Source organism: Zingiber officinale, chromosome 6A, assembly GCF_018446385.1.
Source record: "Zingiber officinale cultivar Zhangliang chromosome 6A, Zo_v1.1, whole genome shotgun sequence".
NCBI lineage: Eukaryota > Viridiplantae > Streptophyta > Magnoliopsida > Zingiberales > Zingiberaceae > Zingiber > Zingiber officinale.
The window spans coordinates 78,829,672-78,849,615 of NC_055997.1; the positions used below are offsets into that span (position 1 = coordinate 78,829,672).

At 43.2% G+C, this 19,944-nt stretch overlaps 1 protein-coding gene across 1 annotated transcript; it reads left to right on the forward strand.

The window, feature by feature from the left end:
* Positions 1-14,970: 14,970 nt before the first annotated feature.
* Positions 14,971-15,853, forward strand: LOC121994104 (brassinosteroid-responsive RING protein 1-like). The gene has a single exon (XM_042548261.1). It carries the CDS (start codon positions 15,137-15,139, stop codon positions 15,701-15,703), a length of 567 nt encoding a protein of 188 aa, XP_042404195.1. The 5' UTR covers positions 14,971-15,136; the 3' UTR covers positions 15,704-15,853.
* The last annotated feature ends 4,091 nt before the right edge of the window (positions 15,854-19,944 follow it).

Below are 19,944 nucleotides of genomic sequence, written 5' to 3' on the forward strand. Positions count from 1 at the left end.
TAAATCAAAAGAGAAAACAGAGAAAAGTTAAATTAGAATGTTAGAAATTAAAAATGCAGAATTAGAATTGGAATTAGAATTACAACAAAATGAATTGTCAAGAAGTAGAAAGATATACAAGAAAAACAGAATTCTAAAGATTAGTTACAATTATGCTGATGATAAGAAAATAAAAGTTATGTTTAGTCTAAATCAATTGATAATCTCTAATGTTATAGCGCAGTCTCCGGTAACGACACCAAAAACTTGTTGACGTTCCGCAAGTGTACGAAAATGTCGTAAGTAATAATAAAAGATATCGTATCCACAGGGACTGGAATAACCACTAAAGATATTTCAACACGGGTTAGCTAAAAAACTAATCAATGTATTGACAAAAGCAAAGTACAATTATGCAAAGTAAAACATAGAAACTAAAGAATAAGAAACAAGAATAAGGGCTATGATAAAGGTATGTTCTAGGAGTTTTGATTTCTTTGTAATGATCTTTAATGTAAATGATCTACCAAATCTTATTCCTCAATTGTCCATCATTTGTAGAAGGTTGCCGGTTCCCTCTTGCAATAAACAACCGGCATAGGACTGAAATCTATACCTAAATGTGATCAATTAGGGATGAATCTATGTTGTCCTTACATGGGCTTGCCTGTCACGTGCGTCCCTCGGATAATCAACATAGAATTCATCACTCCTCAACCGCATCAAGATATAATATATGAACACATATAATCTATCCTACCCCCTTGAATAACCCTATTTCACCCTTAAGATCATCCCTCAAACGTCCTTACACGGGTATGTTCTTGTCACGAATGTCCCTCGGAAAATCGAATGAGAAACAATTTCTACAAGATCCACAAGATATTCAAACATTCAATCAAATATGGAAATTAAGCTCAATCAAAAGAATCCATACAAGATCGAATAGATGCAAAATAGGACAAGATCATTGAAATAGGGAATTGGCAAATCCACAAGAGTTTTACATCAAATCTTCATTACAAATACTCCCACTATCCTAGAACAAGAGATCTAATCCATAGAATGAGGAAAGAAATCCAAAAACAAGAAGATTACAAGCATCTTGATCCCCAAATCCAAGAAAGAAAGGGAAGAAAGGCTTATCTACGATGAAGAACGGTCTTCAGATCCCATCCTTGCTCCCAAAGTTGAAACGATGAAGATCTGCCTTCGAATCACCAGAAACTCCCTCTAAGAAGGTGGAGGAACACTGCAAATCTTGATTCCCCCAAAAGGGGAGAAGATCCCCTTTCAAATCTTGAAGAAAGGCTTATATAGAGGAGGGGTTTGCGCACCACACGACCCCGAGACACGGCCGTGTGAAGCTCACACGGCCTGTGTTACTCCCTTCTCTACCTGTCTCACACGGTCGTGTGTGAGACACGGCCATAGCCTGCTCTGCCACTACTCCCCTTGCACAATCATGTAGATCTACACGGCCTGCACTACCTCCGGCTCTGGAGCTCCTGCACGGCCGTGTGGTGCACACGACCAGGGTGTTCTTGGCCTCTGGAATGTTACACGGTCGTGTATAACTACACGACCATGCACTGCTTTAACTCTGGAGTGCTTGCAAGGTCGTGTGGTGTACACGGCCTGGCTCCTGTTGGCTTCAAAGCTTGGCACGACCGTGTGAAGCTCACACGGCCATGGCCACTCCCTTTCCTGCTGCAGCCACACGGGTGGTGATCTTCGTTGAACCCCAAGGTTGTTTTGGTGTGATCAATAAGTTAAGTTAGGTCATGTGTGTTTCTAACCTTATGTCTAAATGTGCAGGAGCTTAGGAGCACAGGTACTCGAGCGAAAGATGCAACTAGAGAGAAGGACGGCACGCGGTGCGTCCGAGGGACGAGGTGCTGCGGAAGAGTACACCAGCGGACGAGAAGGAAGCGTGCGGTGGTTCCGAGGGATGAAAGTCGAAGCGAAAGATTGCTCGGAGAGCAAGAGACGCAGCTAGCGAGAAGGTTGGCACAGGGTGCAACCGAGGAACAAAGACTGCAGATGAGTATGCTGGTGGACGAGAAGGAAACATGCGACAATTCTGAGGGATGAAAAGTCGGAGGGAAGCCTGCTCGAGAAGATCGGAACTTGGGTTCGGGTGAGCCCTTTTCCGGATGGCAGAGATCACCCAAGCGAGCGGATCTGGAGTAGAAGAACCGGACTGAGGCGGGACTGAACCAGAGAAGAGGTCCCGGATGAAAAATTCAACTCCTATTGACTTTGGGCTTCGGGGCGCCCGGAATGATTCCGAGAGCCCGGAGTAGTCCGGGGCACCCAGAATGCTTCCGGGCGCCCAGACCTTGAATGTTGACCAGATCGAGATTTATCTCAATCTGAACATTGGGAGATAAAACTTATCTCCCCAGGACACCCGGAACCCTTCGGGGCACCCAACCAATGCTATAAATATAGTCTTGGTCTAGAAGCTTTTGAACGAACTCATTACTTGTAATTCCAACGCTTGTGTGCTTTAGAGTCATAGTTAAAGCTTATGTTTTCTTTGCTTCAACGTTGTAAGAGGCTTCTCCACCTGAAGGAGTATTTAGTGCTTAAATTTCCTTGGATTAACAACCACATCGGTTATAACCAAGTAAATACTTGTGCCTCATTCTTTATGTTCTTAATTTACTGCTTTACTTTATTTATGCAAGTGTTAGCTTAAAGAGTTAGAGGAAGGGTTGTTCATTTTTTGTTTTGCAGGACTATCCAACAACCCCCTCCTAGTCAGCCACAACGGTCCTACAAGTAGTATCTGAGCCGAGGCACTTCAGGAGGACTAACTGCTGACTAAGGCAACAAAGTGATAGCCAGAACTAACGTCTACCCACCTGCATTCGAGGGGGAGTTTGCTGTTTGGAAACAAAAAATGGAGGTATATTTAAATTTAGATTTTGGTATTTCTTTAATATTGAAATGTGGTTATGAAGCACCAAAGACAACGAATGGAGAAGAACTCGATCTACGCCTCTGGAACAAGAAGCAACGTGACGAGTCAATGGCAAACGGTTAGGCAGAATTTCACATTCTAACCGTAATACCAAATGAAGATCTCGATAGAGTTGTCAAATATAAAAGCACAAAAGAACTTTGGGAGAAGTTCTTGAAGCTCTACGAAGAACCTTTCGAAGCCGACAACTCAATGGACACCAAGCCGCCGATAGAACAGTCCGAGAATGAAGAAACTGGCGAAACAGCCGAAGTCCATTCCAAGGACACAGAAAGCTCTTCTTCAATTAGCATCGATGGAGGGGGAGAATCTTCGGAAGAAAGTAATTCAACAAGGGGAGAACCAACGACCGACGAGGTAAGTAAGGTATGACCTCTACCCTCTGAACAACTGGTTAATTCAATAGAAAGGTTGCCTGAAGATTTTTACAATTTAAAAATTGAATTATCAAAAGAGTGTTCGGTTTACCAATCATTTTGAAAGATTCTTGCAAATTACAAAATATTTTGACAAAAGAATTTTGCAAGTTAGAAATTTTGCCGAAAGACTTTTGTGAATTACAAAATATTTTTTCGAAAAAATTATGCAAATTATAAATATTATCAAAAGAATTCTTCGAATCGCAAAATGCTTTGACGAAAGATTCTTACGAATTACAAATTATTTTGTCAAAAGAATTTTGTAAATCAGAAATATTTCTAAAAGATTTTTGTAAATTACAAAATATTTTGACAAAAGAATTTTGTAAGTTAGAAATATTGTCGAAAGAACTTTTACAAATTATATTGTGGAAAATTTTTATTAAGTTAGAATTTATACTATCAAAATATTTTTACGAATTAGGAATTCAAAATACAATAGAAAATGACATATTACAATTTGTACAAATTTCTACATGTTCAAATTTTCTTGCTTCAAAGTTAAGAAATTATGATAAATTTAAATAGAAATTTAAAATTTTTTGATAAAAGCATTAGAATAAAATAAATAAATAAATGCATAGAAAATTTTTTAATGTTATCAATTTTCTTAAATTTTCTTGCATAAAGTTTTGGGCTTAGAAAGATTTTTCTTGATGGCGAAAACTAAGAAATTTTTCAAAAGTTATTTTTGACTTAGAAATGTTTCCATGACTTGGAAATATTTTTTTTTTCCTGAAAATCATTGAAATAGACTTTCATAATTTTTCTAAGTGTCAACCCTTAGATTCTTTGTGTACCTAATTTTTTATGTGATCAAATGGGGAGAAGAAAGTATAAGTCTAGGGGGAGGTAGAAAGTTTTTGAAATTTAATTTTTCTATTTTGTTGCACGTTATTGTAATATAAATTGTTTAATTTTCATGTCTATTTTGACCCTAGCTTAACTTGGGTTGATCACATCAAAAGGGGGAGATTGTTGGAACCCCAAGGTTGTTTTGGTGTGATCAACAAATTAAGTTAGGTCCTGTGTGTTTCTAACCTTATGTCTATGTGTGCAGGAGCTTAGGAGCACAGGTACTCGAGCGGAAGACGCAGCTAGCGAGAAGGACGGCACGCGGTGCGTCCAAGGGACGAGGTGCTGTGGAAGAGTACACCGGCGGACAAGAAGGAAGCGTGCGGTGGTTCTGAGGGACAAAAGCCGAAGCGGAAGATTGCTCGGGGAGCAAGAGACGCAGCTAGCGAGAAGGTCAGCACAGGGTTCGACCGAGGGACGAAGATTGCGGATGAGTACGCTGGTGGACGAGAAGGAAACATGCGGCGATTCCGAGGGACGAAAAGTCGTAGGGAAGCCTGCTCGAGAAGACTGGAATTTAGGTTCGGGTGAGCCCTTTTCCGGATGGCAGAGATAACCCAAGCGAGCGGATGTAGAGTAGAAGAACTGGACCGAGGCGGGATTGAACCAGAGAAGAGGTCCCGGATGAAAAAGTCAACTCTTGTTGACTTTGGGCTCCGGGGCGCTCGAAATGATTCCGGGCGCCCGGACCTTGAATGTTGACTAGATCGAGATTTATCTCGATCTGAACGTTGATGATGTGATAGGCCCCTTTTCGAATTCAACAAGCTTGCAAAAAAATAGGTCATTCAATCTAAAGTTTCTACAAGCTACACAATTTAGGAACATCAATAGATGAACTCAATAGAAAAATAGATGAAATGGTCTCATGAAATTCACACACACATGGCTTCGACTTGAAGGACCCTCAATTTTCTTTTAGCTTCAATAAGGAGCAAGACAACTATGCAGATGCTATGGAAGCTCAATCATCATCTGCGGTGGATAGAATTTTGAAAGGTTTAGAGGAACTTCAAGCTCTTCAAGCTAAATCACGTAGGACATCAAGAAAATGAATGATACGCTTGATAGTATAGACTCGACAAATAATAGAATTTCAGCTAATCTCTTAGCTTGGCAGGAGTCTATAATGAAAAAATACTATGATGAGGTTGAGGATCATGAATCTGAGACTTTGATAAAGGAGTGCACCACTTTAATTCCATTACCTCATAATATCAAAGATCCAGAAGAGTCTTTCCTTCCTACATCTGAACTAATTTACAGACACGTTGTGGAGGGATGTGTAGGGATGACCCAAGAATCACGTCCCCTGGTCGCACAACCATTAGTCACTTTGGATGATGTAGGACATGAACTAGTTGATATTGAGAGTGTAGGGACTTGTGCAATAGAAGCAAAGTCTCAAGGAACATAGGTGCTAGGGAGCCACAGTCGCAGACATCAACGCTGCAGTTGTAGCTGAGCTGGAGAGCCACGGTTTGCAGCTGGTCAGCTCCAACGAGGATCTGCTCAGCGATGAAGGAACACAGGTGATAGGGAGTGGAGTTGGAAGAAGTTAGACAGTCATGAGCAACGCAATAGCTGTAGCAATGGATCTTCCGCCTATTCGGCCGTTAATGGTCCTTATCGCGGTCGCCTCAAAGTTGACCACCTCTGACGAGCCCTTTCGACAATGAAAGAGATGTCGAGCAAGAGGGCTCCTCTCGATCTGCAACTTCGGCCCTGTAGACCCCAACGATGGTCATCTCTCAACCCTCCTCTAAGCGAGGTGAGACTTCGCTTCCGCCTCTCGAGCAAGGAATCGTGGAACTCCCTACGTCCTTATCATTCGACCGGACACCTTCGTTATCCGAGCTATCTCAAGGGATGATTTGTGCGTCGCCGATCGCATTCATGCCATCGCCTTTGCCAGCGGCACAGGTGTCCCGCATCCGGCGAGTCTCCTCCCCCCAGCCCATGGGTAGGGTAACTTTTGAACCCTCTAGTTTGAGTGGATAGAGGTCAATAATGGCAATCATCTACTTGCCGACTAATGAATATCGTGGTGTGGACCACCCAGCGTCCCACCTCCCCAATCACCAAATCAGGATCCAAGGGTCACTCGCACAAATATGGGTCGATTCCAGAGCCTGTGCGACAGTTATCGCTCCAAGGGAACTCACGAACAGCCACACCCAGATATCCACTAGGGTATATATACCTATCTTTTATTCTTTTTCGTCTGTTCAGCTTTTATAATTCTATTTTCATTGCAGTACTAGGTAGAGAGCCTAGGCATGTGTCACAAACTCGCATATTTGGAGCATGAAGTCCAACAGTTATTCTCCTCGAGCAGCTAGGAAGCAGCTTCTCAGGCATGTACAGAGTAGATGAGCACCGAAATGGACCAACTAAGGGTCAATATAAAGAAGAGCTCCGAGCTGCTGGAGGCGGAGAAGGGCAAAAACACCAAGTAGCCTACCCAACTAGCTCGGTTTAATAAATAGGCCAGCTCTTTCGAGTCCAAGATCCACTCAGCCAACACCAGGAAGCCCCGGGCTATCGAAGACTTGGAGATAAAAAAATAAGGAGTTTCGAGTGTTAGCACAAAATGTGAATGAGGCGGAGGCCGTACTGAACGCTGAGCGAGAGGGTAGGTCGGTCGATCGGTCTACAGTGAAAGCCCAGCTATATGCCAAGGATGAGGAGCTAGCCCAGTTGAAGATGGAGTTGCAGGCATCCTGAGCAGCCCTCGATAGTTATCAGGGCAGGGAGTCCGAGCGATTGAGCTCATGAAACGGGCCTATCTCCACTCGGACACCTTTAATGACAAGGTCACCGATCGGGCACTCCATCTTTTTAACTTCGCGATCGACGGGGCGCTCGACCAACTGAAGGACGGCGGCTATATTTCCACCGCTCTAACAAACAAGGTCATCAGCCAGGATAAGATGACTGAGTCGCTACCCGATGATATTTTGGATTATCGTGAGTGAGCCTGCTCCTGCGTGCCCCGTCTCCTTTTTGTACTTTCTTTTTAGACTTGTAAAAATTATGCAATTGTTAATGAACGGTCGCCCGTTCGGCGAACCTTTTTATTTAATGTCAATCCTTTGTTCTGCATCGTTCAACTCTTCTTTTTCATATTTTCCAATTTGCGAACCGCTTACCATAATGCGCTTACAAGTGTGGCTTCATGACTTTCCGATCGGCAATGGGCTATCCATTTTCATAGTCGATCGATTAATTCAGGATTGCTGAAAGGTCATCATATAGTGAAAACCATATCTTTTGAGCAGCGTTTCCAGGTTAGCCTTTTATGTTGATATTGATTTTCATCAAAGTCTTGGGTTTAAGGTTGTCGCTAGGCCGTTACTGAAAATCAAGGCTTTAAGGTCACCGCTTGACCGCTGAATGACGTAGACATGGGTTTAAGGTCGTCGCTCGACTGTTAAATAGTGTGGACATGGGTTTAAGGTCGTCGCTCGACCATTGCTGAAAATTGAGGGTTTAACATTGTCGTTCGACGGTTGATGAAGACCAGGGTTTAACGTCGTCATTCGATGGTTGGTGAAGACTGGGGTTTAACGTCGTCACTCGACAGTTGATGAAGACCAAGGTTTAACGTCGCCGCTCGATGATTGTCAAAGACCAGGGTTTAATGTCGCCGCTCGACGGTTGGTGAAGACTGGGGTTTAACGTCACCACTCAATGGTTGATGAAGACTGGGGTTTAATGTCACCGCTCGAAAGTTGATGAAGACCGAGGTTTAACGTCACCGCTCGACGGTTGGTGAAGACCAGGGTCTAATGTCGCCGCTCAACGGTTGACGAAGACTGAGTTTAATGTCGCCACTCGACGGTTGGTGGAGACCAGGATTTAACATCGCCGCTCGACGGTTGGTAAAGACCGGGGTTTAACGTCACCACTCGACGGTTGACGAAGACTGAGGTTTAACGTCGCCACTCAATGGTTGTCGAAGACCGAGGTTTAACATCGCCACTCGACGGTTGTAATGCACAGACAAGAGTTTATAGTCGCCGCTCAACTTTTAACTTAGCCAATCGGCTCAAGAGTCTGGGATACTTGTGCTTTTATTAATATTTGTCCTGCATCACAAAGACACACATACAGATTACATCAATGTTCACTCGCGCACCTCTCATCTAGCCCTGTAGGGTTGGAGATGGTTCATGCTCCACGGCCGCTCAAGCTATCTTCTGTCTTCATCCTCTAGGTAGTACGCCCCCAAGTGGAGTTTCTATACATCCTTGTAAGGTCCCACCCAAGGTGCCTCGAGCTTATTGACGTCATCGACCGGCTCGATTCTCTTCCAGATCGGATCACCGACTTGGAAGGATCTCGAGATCACCATCAGGTTGTAGCTCTACTTCATACGCTACCGGTATGCCATCATCCGAATGACAGCCTTGTCCCATGCCTCATCCACTAAATCGAGCTCCATGCGTGTCCGCTCAACATTCACCTCATTGTAGAGATGAACCCGGTCGGATTCTACTCTGACCTCCACGAGGACCACCACTTCCCCACCGTACACCACATGGAATGGTGTTACGTCGGTCGTCTCCTTTGGAGTTGTATGGAGGGCCCACAGAACACTGGAGATCTCCTCGACCCAATTGCCTCCCGCGTGGTCAAGCTGAGCTCATAGGCCTCTGAGGATCTCCCAATTTGTGACTTCCGCCTAGCCATTGCTCTGAGGGTAGGCCACAGAGGTGAAGGCCTGCTGAATGCCATAGACTTTGCACCATTCCCTGAGTCTCCGACCAGCAAACTGTCTCCCGTTGTTTGAGACGAGTTGACGGGGGATGCCAAACTGACACAGGATGTTCTGCCAGATGAATTTGATTACCATCTGCTCACTTATTTTAGCCAGCGGTTCGGTCTCCACCCACTTTGAGAAGTAATCCACTGCGATGAGTAGGAACCTTCGCTGAGTGGTCGCATGGGGAATAACCCAACGATATACATGCCCATTGGTCAAATGGGCAAGACACCGTAGATGCCTTCATCGACCGGTGCAAGATGTTGTGATACTTTCGGTAAGACATGTAGGTGGCTACTATCCGAGCGGCATCCTCTTGGAGGGTGGGCCAAAAATATATAGCCAGGAGAATCTTTCGAGCCAACGAATGGCTGCCCGAAAGGCTTCCACAAGAGCCTTGGTGCACTTCTTGAAATATGTACTCTGCGTCCTCCATCCAACGCATTTGAGCAAGGGCCTTGAGAAGGCTCTCTTATATAGCTGATCCCTGACCAAGGTGAACCGTCCAACCCTCTTTTTTAATAAGTGGGTCTCTTCCTGATCTGAAGGCATGGCGCTCTATCAGAGGAATTCCATCAATGTCGTCCTCCAATTGCTCGGGAAGGTTATCCCTTTCATCCTGTCGATATGTGCCACTAATGAAACTTGCTCGATCAGCTGGTCTATCATGATCAGTGATAGTGAACTCACTAACTTCGCCAACTCATCCGCCGCTTGATTTTCTGATCGAAGGATGTTCTGTATAATGACCTCCTAGAAGTTTGCTCTTAGCTTCTCAAATGCTTCTGCATACAACTTGAGTTAGGAGTTGCTTATCTCGAACGTTCCCGATAGCTGCTCAGCAGCCAACTAAGAGTCCAAGTGAATGAGTACTTTTGTGGCTCCAACGTGTCGCAGAACCTATAGGCTGGCTATCAAGGCTTCATATTCGACTTCGTTATTCGTGGCCCAATAATCAAGTCGCATGGAGAGCTGCATCCGATCTTCTCGTGGAGAAATTAGAAGGATATTGATCTCACTACCTTGTCAGGTGAACTAACCATCGACATATATTCTCCAAGCTACTTCCGGGTAGGCCTTCTGGACCTCTATGATGAAATTTACCAAAGCTTGAACTTTAATCGCTGTTTAGGGCTGATATTGAATATCGAACTCGATTAGTTCGGTTGTCCATTTGATTAGTCGTCTTGATGTCTCTGGGTTGAGGAGGACTCTTCCCAAGGCATTGTTGGTCATCACGACGATCGGATGTGTGAGGAAGTACGAGCGAAGTCTCCGAGCGGCAAGCACCAAAGTGTAAGCTAACTTTTCAAGACCAATGTAGCGGGATTCTATATCTTTCAATATATGACTTAGAAAATATACAGGTTGTTGTTCGTGGCCATTCTGCTTTACTAATGCCGAGCCAACTGCATATTCAGTGGTCAACAAATAGATCTAGAGCGGCTCTCCAGCGCTCGGCTTAGCTAATACAGGCATGGAGTTAAGGTATTCCTTGAGCTCTTTTAATGCCCAGTCGCACTCTGTGTCCCACTAGAATTTTGTCACTCGACGCAACACTTTGAAGAACGACAGGCTCTGGTCAAATGACTTGGATATGAACTCGGACAATGTGGTAATCCGTCTGGTCAGTTGTTGAGCCTCCTTCAAGCTGTGTGGCGGTGGCATGTCTTGCAGGGTCTTGACCTTGCTCGGATTTGCCTCAATCCCCCGCTTGGTGACTGTGTACCCCAAGAATCGATCGCTCTTCGCGCTGAACAGACACTTGCTCGGGTTCAGCTTTATTCCATAAGCCCTCAGAGTTTGGCAAGTCTCCTCAATGTTTGGCAAAAATTAGAAGCTCGGAGGAATTTTATTAATATGTCATCGACATATACCTCCATGTTGCAATTAATCTGCCATTGGAACACCTTGTTCATGAGCCTCTGGTAGGTGGCACCAACATTCTTGAATCTGAACGACATAACGTTGTAGTAGTACATCTCATTGGTCGTGATGAAGTTGACCTTCTCTTGATCCTCTCAAGCGAGCGGCACTTAGTGGTAACTCTGATACACGTCGAGCATGCAGATAATCTCGCAGCTTGCCGTGGAGTCCACTATCTGACTATCTAGGATAGTAGGTAGAAATCCTTCAGACACGCCTTATTCAAGTCACGGAAGTTGATGCAGACCCGCCATTTATTGTCTGGCTTAGAGACTAGTACAACATTAGCAAGTCAGCTTAGGAATTGGATTTCCCGTATATGGTCGGCCTCCAGCAGTTTCTCTACCTCTGCCCGGATGATTAGGTTTTGCTCCGTACTAAAGTCCCTCTTCTTTTCTTCACTGGTCGAGCGTCTGGTCGGATGTGGAGCTCATGCTGAGCTACGTTCAGCAAGATACCGGGAAGCTCATATGTCAACAAAGCAAACATGTCATAATTTTATGTAAGGCAGGCGACTAGCTCTGCCTTCTTCACACTCTCCAAATCAACGGCTATGAAGGTGGTTGCCTCTAACCAGCTAGGGTGGATCTGAACCTCCTCCTTTTCTTCATAAACCAGCGTAGGATGCTTCTTCATGATAGCGTTCATCTCCAAGCGCAGATTTTTTTGAGCGGCCCTTGCTTCTGATTTGACCATCTCGACGTAGCATCACCGAGTGACCAACTGGTCGCCTTTGATCTCGTCCACCTTATCGTCCACCGAGAATTTAATCTTCTGTCAATAGGTGGGCACCATCGCTCGAAACTCGTTGAGGGTCGGTCGGCCTAATATAACATTGTAGGTCGACGGTGCGTCGACCATAATGAAGTTGGTGGTCCTTGTCCTTTTCAGCGGCTCCTCCCCGAGCGAGACGACCAACTTTACTTGGTCGAGCGACAACACGTCATTGCCTATGAAGTCATAGAGCGGGGTTGTCATATGCAACAGCTCATTTCGATCCATTTGCAGCTGATCGAATGTCTTCTTGAATATGATGTTACTGAGCTCCCTGTATCAACAAAGGTTTAGTGAATAGTATAATTAGTGATTATCGCTCGGATGATCAGTGCATCATTATGAGGGATCTTGATTCCCTCTAAGTCTCTCATGCTGAAGCTGATCTCGAGTCCTTCGACCCATTCCTTGCTGCAGCCAACAACATGGATTTCAAGTCACCGAGCGTGTGACTTCCTTACTCAGTTGGAATCACCGCCGGTCAATCCCTCGGCGATCATTCCTATTTCTCCCTAAGTGGTGTTGCTCCTATTCTCCTCTTCCCGAACTGAATACCTGTTCTGCTCGGTGGAGGGTCGGGCGAGACTTTGATTATTTCTTTGCTAGGCTGATGGTGGCATGACTCAGCTGTCCTTCCTTCTTCCCTTCGACCAGCTGATCGGCGCCCATATCGTCGATCAAGAGATGGGGATTGGCGACGGTATCCCCGCAGACCCAGCTTGCTAGCTGCCAGGTTGTAGCAGTCCCTAGTGTTGTGTGTTGCCGACTGGTGGAAGGAGCAGAACATCAGTGTCCACATCCTACCTTTTGCAGCCTTTGGATGAGCGGCTGCCACATGTTGAACGACATGTGTTCTGGCCTCGTGGTGTGGCGGGACTCCTCCTGATCGAGGCCCCTTAGGGGGTCGATGACTACTCGGATGTGGCTATTCAAACACTCCCGTGGGCTCAGTGGGTGTCTCCTTCTTCCTTGCCGCCTAGGCTTCTTCCACATTGATGTAGTCGTTAGCCTTCTTTTGCAGGTAGCCGAAGTCTCTCAGCGGCTTCCAAATGAGCAATTGGAAGAACTCTCCTTCGGTGAGCCCTTAGGTGAAAGCGTTCACCAACATGTCCAAAGAGACTGCCGGGATATCCATTGCCACTTGATTGAAGCACTCGATGTAGGCCCTCAAGGCCTCTCTAGGCCCTTGCTTGAGCGAGAACAAGTTCACGCTCATCTTCTGGTGGTGGCGGCTACTGGTGAAGTGGTGAAGGAATGTCACTCGGAAGTCCTTGAAGTTATGGATTCACCCCTCCGCCAATCTTTTGAAACAGCGTTGTGTCGATCCGGAAAGAGTGGTGAGGAAGACCCGACATTTAACTCCGTTGGTGTAATGATGAAGTGTGGCAGCATTGTCGAATTTGGCCAGGTGATCGTTCGAGTCGGCGGTTCCATTGTACTCTCCGATCGCCAGCAGAGTGTAATGTTTTGGCAGAGGGTCGTTCAGAATCCCATCCAAAAACTACCGATTGACTCACTCTAGCGAATCATCCTCTCTGAGTGCCTTCCCTTTCCTTCCGTCCCGAACGAGCGCGTCGTCTAAGGAAGACCCCCAGTTCTTGTCCGCTCGATCCCTTTCCTCCGATGGGGTCCTGAACAGAGCTTTGTGGAAAGGGATAGGCACATTGGGCGCGTCCCAGACGTGTCGATCGGCTTCTTGCTATTACCTCGAGCGGATACCCAGTCTGCTCGATCGACCTGTTCAGCTGCTCGACCAACGACTAATGTTGTTGGCTCCTGCGCTTGGCATTCGACCATCGCCTATTAGCGCTCGACCAGTGCCTGTTGTTGTTGTTGCTCCATTATCTTCGCTACTCGGGCTTGTATCAGAATGTCGAGCTCCTCTTGCGTCAGGGTCACCATCGTGAATCGTTCAACGTCTTCCATCTTCCCGTTCGGATGCAAATTGCGTTCTCACAGACGGCGCCAAAATGATCCTGTTCGAAATCGTGAAGCTGGAAAGCTGAGAGGTGGCGGCTTCGCTAACCATACATGGACTTCACTCCGCTCTGCAAAACAAACGGTGTCAGTGTCAGGCCAGGGAAGGGGTCTCCGGCGTTGGCCCTCCGACGCTCAAGTTAGTCACAGATATGTGGAGAAAGGCGGAGCAACAGTATCAACAGTAGAACTCAAGAATAACGCGTACCTCCGCCAGTGATGGACCCCCCCTTTTATATAGAGCTCTAGTGGGCAACGTACACGCTTCTCGAGGCATGAGCATGCTCTCCTAGGTGTCCCCCAAAAAGGCTTTGTCAGGAAAGTACTTCTTACACCATACCTTAACAGGACATGCATATCCCTAATGCGACAGTAGAAGCTGTTGCTGTATGATCCGCCTGTCGACCATGCCTCCTGTTATCCGTACTATCTCCCATAAATGATGTCGAGGGATATTACAATGGTCCCGTTGTTGGGCCTAGCGGGATAGCCACTCGGCTGGGACTCCGTTCCGTCCGATGTCCTGTCCCGCTGCTTTGCCCAGTGGAATAACCGCTCGGCCAGGACCCATCCGCTCTGGCCACCACAGGCTGCTCTTCCATGCGATAGCTGTGTAGTAACTTGTCTTTTTCCGTTCGGACAAACTTTCCGTTCTCCATCGATGTCTTGATAATATGACTTGGGTGTTTGCTTATCATATCCTCTCGAGTTGGAAAGATTACTCGTTCGGATATATATCCTATCAATCGAGTCCTGAGTACCCTGAGTGATCATTATATTTATCCTCTGTTCGTTCTAAATTACTTTTCATTGTATATTGCTAAAATTCAGCAATATATTAACATCATGGAGTATAAACTCTAAATTTTTTTACGGTGTTATTAATTTTTAAAAATTAGTAATACAACAAGTTGTTTGAAATTTTGTTGGATGAAAAGTAAAAAGTAAATTTTTTTTGAGATTTTTTTTTTTGCCACTGTGTTTCAGCAACACGATGGTTGATTGCCCATAGACGAATGAGAAAATTTTTTTTATTACATCGCATGCAAAAAAGATAGAAAGAGAAAATAAGAGAGAGATTACATATCATTTTTGTCCGATAAACAGAAAAAGGATAAAAGGAAGGGAGACATCATATTATTTAGATATTTCTAAAACTATGTGTTTGGAAAAACACATATTCACGTATGTTGTTGATAAATCGCCGTTAATTTTTTATTAACACAAGCGATAGGACAGCATAATTATCTCCCCTGTTCTTGCGGTCGTCTCTTTTATGCAGTATAAATTGCCATGAGCGGGGATGCAGAGGCAGAGAGGACTTCCTACGGCCTCCTTGTTCTTGAGTTCGAGGAGAGGAGAAAGGCGCCAAATTTATGCTCTTGTGATTTCTCTGCGCTAGGGAAGCATAAAAATCAAATTTTGGGGTCGCCAGAGTAGTGCCTGAGCATGGGATTTCCGGTCGGATACACCGACCTGCTTCTTCTGCCGAGATCTCTCCTCCGCGTGGTCCTACTTCTTGGACACCTACGGCGGCTCCTCCTCCGCGCCTTCGACGCCGTCGGCCTCGGCGACCTCCTTGACGTCGACGATATCCCCTTCCTCGAAACCAATACGGCCGCCCTGATCCGCCAATTCCAGCCGTCGGCGGCGAGGATCCAGGAGGCCCTCCCGGCGGTGCGGTACGGCGAGCTGGGGGAGTTCGAGGAGGAAGGTGGAGGAGGGAGCGGCTGCGTGGTGTGTCTGTGCGAGTTCGAGGCGGAGGCGGAAGTCCGGCGGCTGAAAAGCTGTCGCCATGTGTTCCATCGCGTGTGCCTTGACCGGTGGCTGGAGCACGGACCGCAGACGTGCCCGCTCTGTCGGGCTCTGCTGCTTCCAGAGGAGGCGAAGGTGGAGGAGCAAATGTGGATTGACGCCGGGCTGTGGGAGCTTTACCTCGAAGACCTCGTTCCTCTCCAGATTGCTTCGGCAGCGCCGCCGAGTCTGAGGCTTCTCCGGCCAGTTCCCGACCTGTAATCGAATCGAAGAAACAACTTTTTTTCCCCCTTAAAAAAATTGGGACTTTATAATTCTCCATATTTGTTTTAAATAATTAGGAAAATAATATTTATGAATTATCTTACTCTAAAACGAGAAATTGTTCCAGACCTGTAATCGAATCGAAGAAACAACTTTTTTTTGTTTTTTTCTCCCTTAAAAAAGGGAATTGGGACTTTATAATTCTCCATATTTGTTGTAAATAATTAGAAAAATAATATTTATGAATTATCTTACTCCAAAACGAGAAATTGTTCCAACCGCATTATACTTAATTACAAATTATTCTGTGAGATTGAATAATTGTTCCAGTCGCATTATCTGAAATTTATTTTTTTTTCTTGCTTTGAGTATGAAACAAAATAACAAGCAAGTAATGACAACGACAACGAAATTAAGGGATAACAAGCTAAGTGGTTAGGCCCACGAGCCATGTGATTGATTCTCTTAACTACTCTCTTTCCGTTCAACACGATAAATTTATATCCTAAGGGACTCTATGCAATTAGAGTTCAAATTCATCCAAAAAAAAAAAATATTAGTTTGAAAAATTTATCATGACCATTCGCTATGACCGATTTGTACTTTTGATTTATCCCAGTATCTTATACAATATCTTATAGACGTGAGATTGAATTCTTTAAGATTAATCGGATTATAAGAATTGAATATATCTAAATTAATCAAAATAAAAAACAAAAATCTCATCAAAAAAACATAAAATAAAAGGGCAACTTTAATCAAAATAATTTTAACATTCTCAAAAGTATTAAATAATCATAATAAAAAATATTTTTATATTAATAAACACTATTTAAATTTAATTAAAATTAATCTTGGTTGAGTCAAAATTACTATAATTAAAAATACTTTTAATAAAAATTTAAATAATTTTAATTGTAATAATGCTAAGGCAAAGTTGCTTCAAAAACAATATTAGAATAAAAATATTCTGCTCCCTTACAAAATAAATGGAACCATCATTTAGCCTTAGATTAATTAAATGGCTTCTATATCGGAATCAAATAGAGGTCGGATAAGTTAGGTGTCGACTAATGAAGAGCAGAGGCATGCCTATTTGAAAGCAACATTGAAACCTTGCACACATAAACTGAAAAAGGAAACACAGAAACTGACTAATTGAACATGATTATCTATTTGCTGTACATCCTGTAGACTCAACATTGAGGTCTCCTCTAATCAATTGATTATAAGATGAAAGATAGATACTGATCCAGTCTAAAAATTATACAGATGAAAAAGTGGAGATATGATTGTTGCATTGACTAAATGTAAATTCCGCTCTGTTATGTAATATAATAAACGTTAGCTTCGAATTACGGAAGGAGTCTTCGGTGTTGGTCCTCCGATGCTCAATTCAATCACCGGAAAGAAAAAAAGATGAAGCAATAGTAAACACAAACGTGAATAGTAAATAACGTGTACCTCCGCTGGTGCATGGACCCCCTTTATATAGTACCCTGGCGTGCGACGTGTACAGTTCTCTCAAGACGTGGGCATGTTCTCCATGTAGAAATTAAGAAAATGAAAAAAGATAGTCATATTATTGAATCCAAAATTCATTCTCAGAAGTACAGAATATAAATCTTTATATAGTGAAGTTAAGAAACTCTAAACCCTAATAAAAATGAGAAAAGATCCAAATTGCTCTAAAATGTTATAAACAAATAAATATATATATTTTAACATCCCTCCTTAAACTCACGATGCCACAGCTAGAAGTATTGAGAGTTTGTCAGACAAGAAATGAAAGTGTGAAGCAGAATATGTCTTGGTAAACATATCTGTAATATGTAGATTTGAAAAAACAAAAAGTAATGTGATGGTGCCAATCTGAAGATGATGACGAGTAATATGACAATCAATTTCAATATGTTTCATCCGCTTATGAAAAATTAAATTGCACGTAATTTGAATAGTACTCTGATTATCACAATATAACGGAATAGGTTGATGAAGAGAGATACTCATATCCGCAAATAACCAATGCAACTAAACTATCTCACAAGTAGTTGAGGTCATAGCACAATACTCAGCTTCTGTAGAAGATCTAGAAATAACATCTTGTTTCTCACTCTTCCAAGAAATGAGAAAATCACCAAGAAAAATGCAGAAACCAGTAGTAGATTTGTGATCCATAGGATCACCAGCCCAATCAGCATCAGAGTATGCACGCATCTCTGAAGTAGAAGGAAATAAAAGGCTTTGAAATTGAGTGCCCCGAAGATACCTGAGAATACGAAGAATAGCAGCTTAATGAACTGTAGTTGGTGTAACAATAAATTGACTAATCACATGAACAACATACGCAATATTTGGACGAGTCATAATAAGATAAACCAAGCTTCCAACAATAGTTCTATACAAACTAGGATCGATTAAACGTGAGCAATTAGATGGAGAATATCGAGCATTAGTCTCAATAGGAGTATCAATGACTCTATTATCAGTAAGATGACCACACTCAAACAAATCAGATGTATACTTTGACTAGGATAAAAGATAACCTTTAGGGGAATAAGCGACCTCAATGTCCAGAAAGTAGAGTAGTGAACCCAAGTCTTTCATGGCAAAATAATAAGTCAACTCAGACTTCAAGGAAGCAATTTCATCATAATCATCACCAGTAATAATTATATCATCAATATATAATGATAAAAGAATACGTCTGCACTCGTACATCTAACAAACAATGTTGAATCATGGTTACTAGGATGAAAACCAAGTGAAGTAATCACTGTAGAAAACTTCTCAAACCAAGCATGAGGTGATTGTTTGAGACTATAAAGCGCTTTACAAAGCCTACAAACTTCACCAGGTTAGTGTGAAATACCAGGAGGAGGTGTCATATAAACTTTTTCATAAAGATCACCATTTAGAAATGCATTCTTCACATTCGTCTGAGATATTCTCCATCGACAAATAGAAGCAACAGCAATCAAAATACGATTAGTCATCATTTTTACAATGGGAGAAAATGTTTCCACATAATTCATGTCATACTCCTGAGAATAACCTTTAGCAACAAGATGAGCTTTGTACTGTTCAATAGATCCATCGAATTTTGTTTTGATCTTAAATACCCAACGAGAACCAATAGTGTGTTTTCTTGGTAACAACGGTACCAAATTCCATGTATGAGTCTGATGCAAAGCAGTTAGTTTCTCAGCCATAGCACTCTGCCAAAGTGGGTTACAAACAACTTTTCTATAGGATTCAGGCTCAGAAAGACAATGAATAGATGCAACAAATGAAGCAAAAGAATGAGAATAACAAGAGTAAACAAAATCTGGTAGTTTAGTAGACTTACAAACATGAGTGGATTGATGACGGTGGAGAGAAGGATCATCCGCAACCTCAGGAGATAATTGGGTAGTGGCAGAAGGAGGAACATGTGGAGCGGATATCTCGGGAACCAAAGTACCAGATTCAGTTGAGCTACCAGTAGAATATGTGGGTGAATCTTCCTCAATATCGGATGTGGGTGAATCTTCCTCAGTATCGGTATTGAAAGGATCAATGCAAAGCATATCTGACTTTATCATATTATGCGAACTAGCCGGAATAGAAAAGAATGGAATATGCTCAAAAAACATAACATGACAAGAGACATACAATTTTTGACTAACGGGATCAAAGCAACGATATCCTTTTTGACTAATACTATAACCTAGAAAGACATAAAGAGCAGACCAAGAGGCTAACTTATTATGCTCTACATGTGGACGAAGGACAAAGCAAGTACAACAAAAAACACGCAAAGAGGAATAGACAGGAGTATACCCATATAATTTTTCAAAATGTGACAAACCTGAATTGTGTGAGGTTGGAATTATATTAATGACATGAGCAGCAGTAAGGATTTCTTCCCCCCAAAAGGCGCTAGGAACACTGGAAGATAATAAAAATGAACGGGCTGTTTCAACAAGATGCCTATGTTTCCGTTCAACCACGCCATTTTGTTCAAGAGTATCTGTACACGAAGTTTGATGAATAATATCATCAGAAGCAAGTAAATGTGAAAATTGATTTGAAGTGTATTCACCCCCTAAATCACAATAAAAACACTTTATGAAACTAGAATGTTGAGTTTTCACAAGAGCTCTAAAGTTGTTGAAAACTATAAGATAATCAGACCTGTGTTTCATAAGATAGACCGAAAAGTAATGAGTGCAATCATCAATAAATGAAACATAATA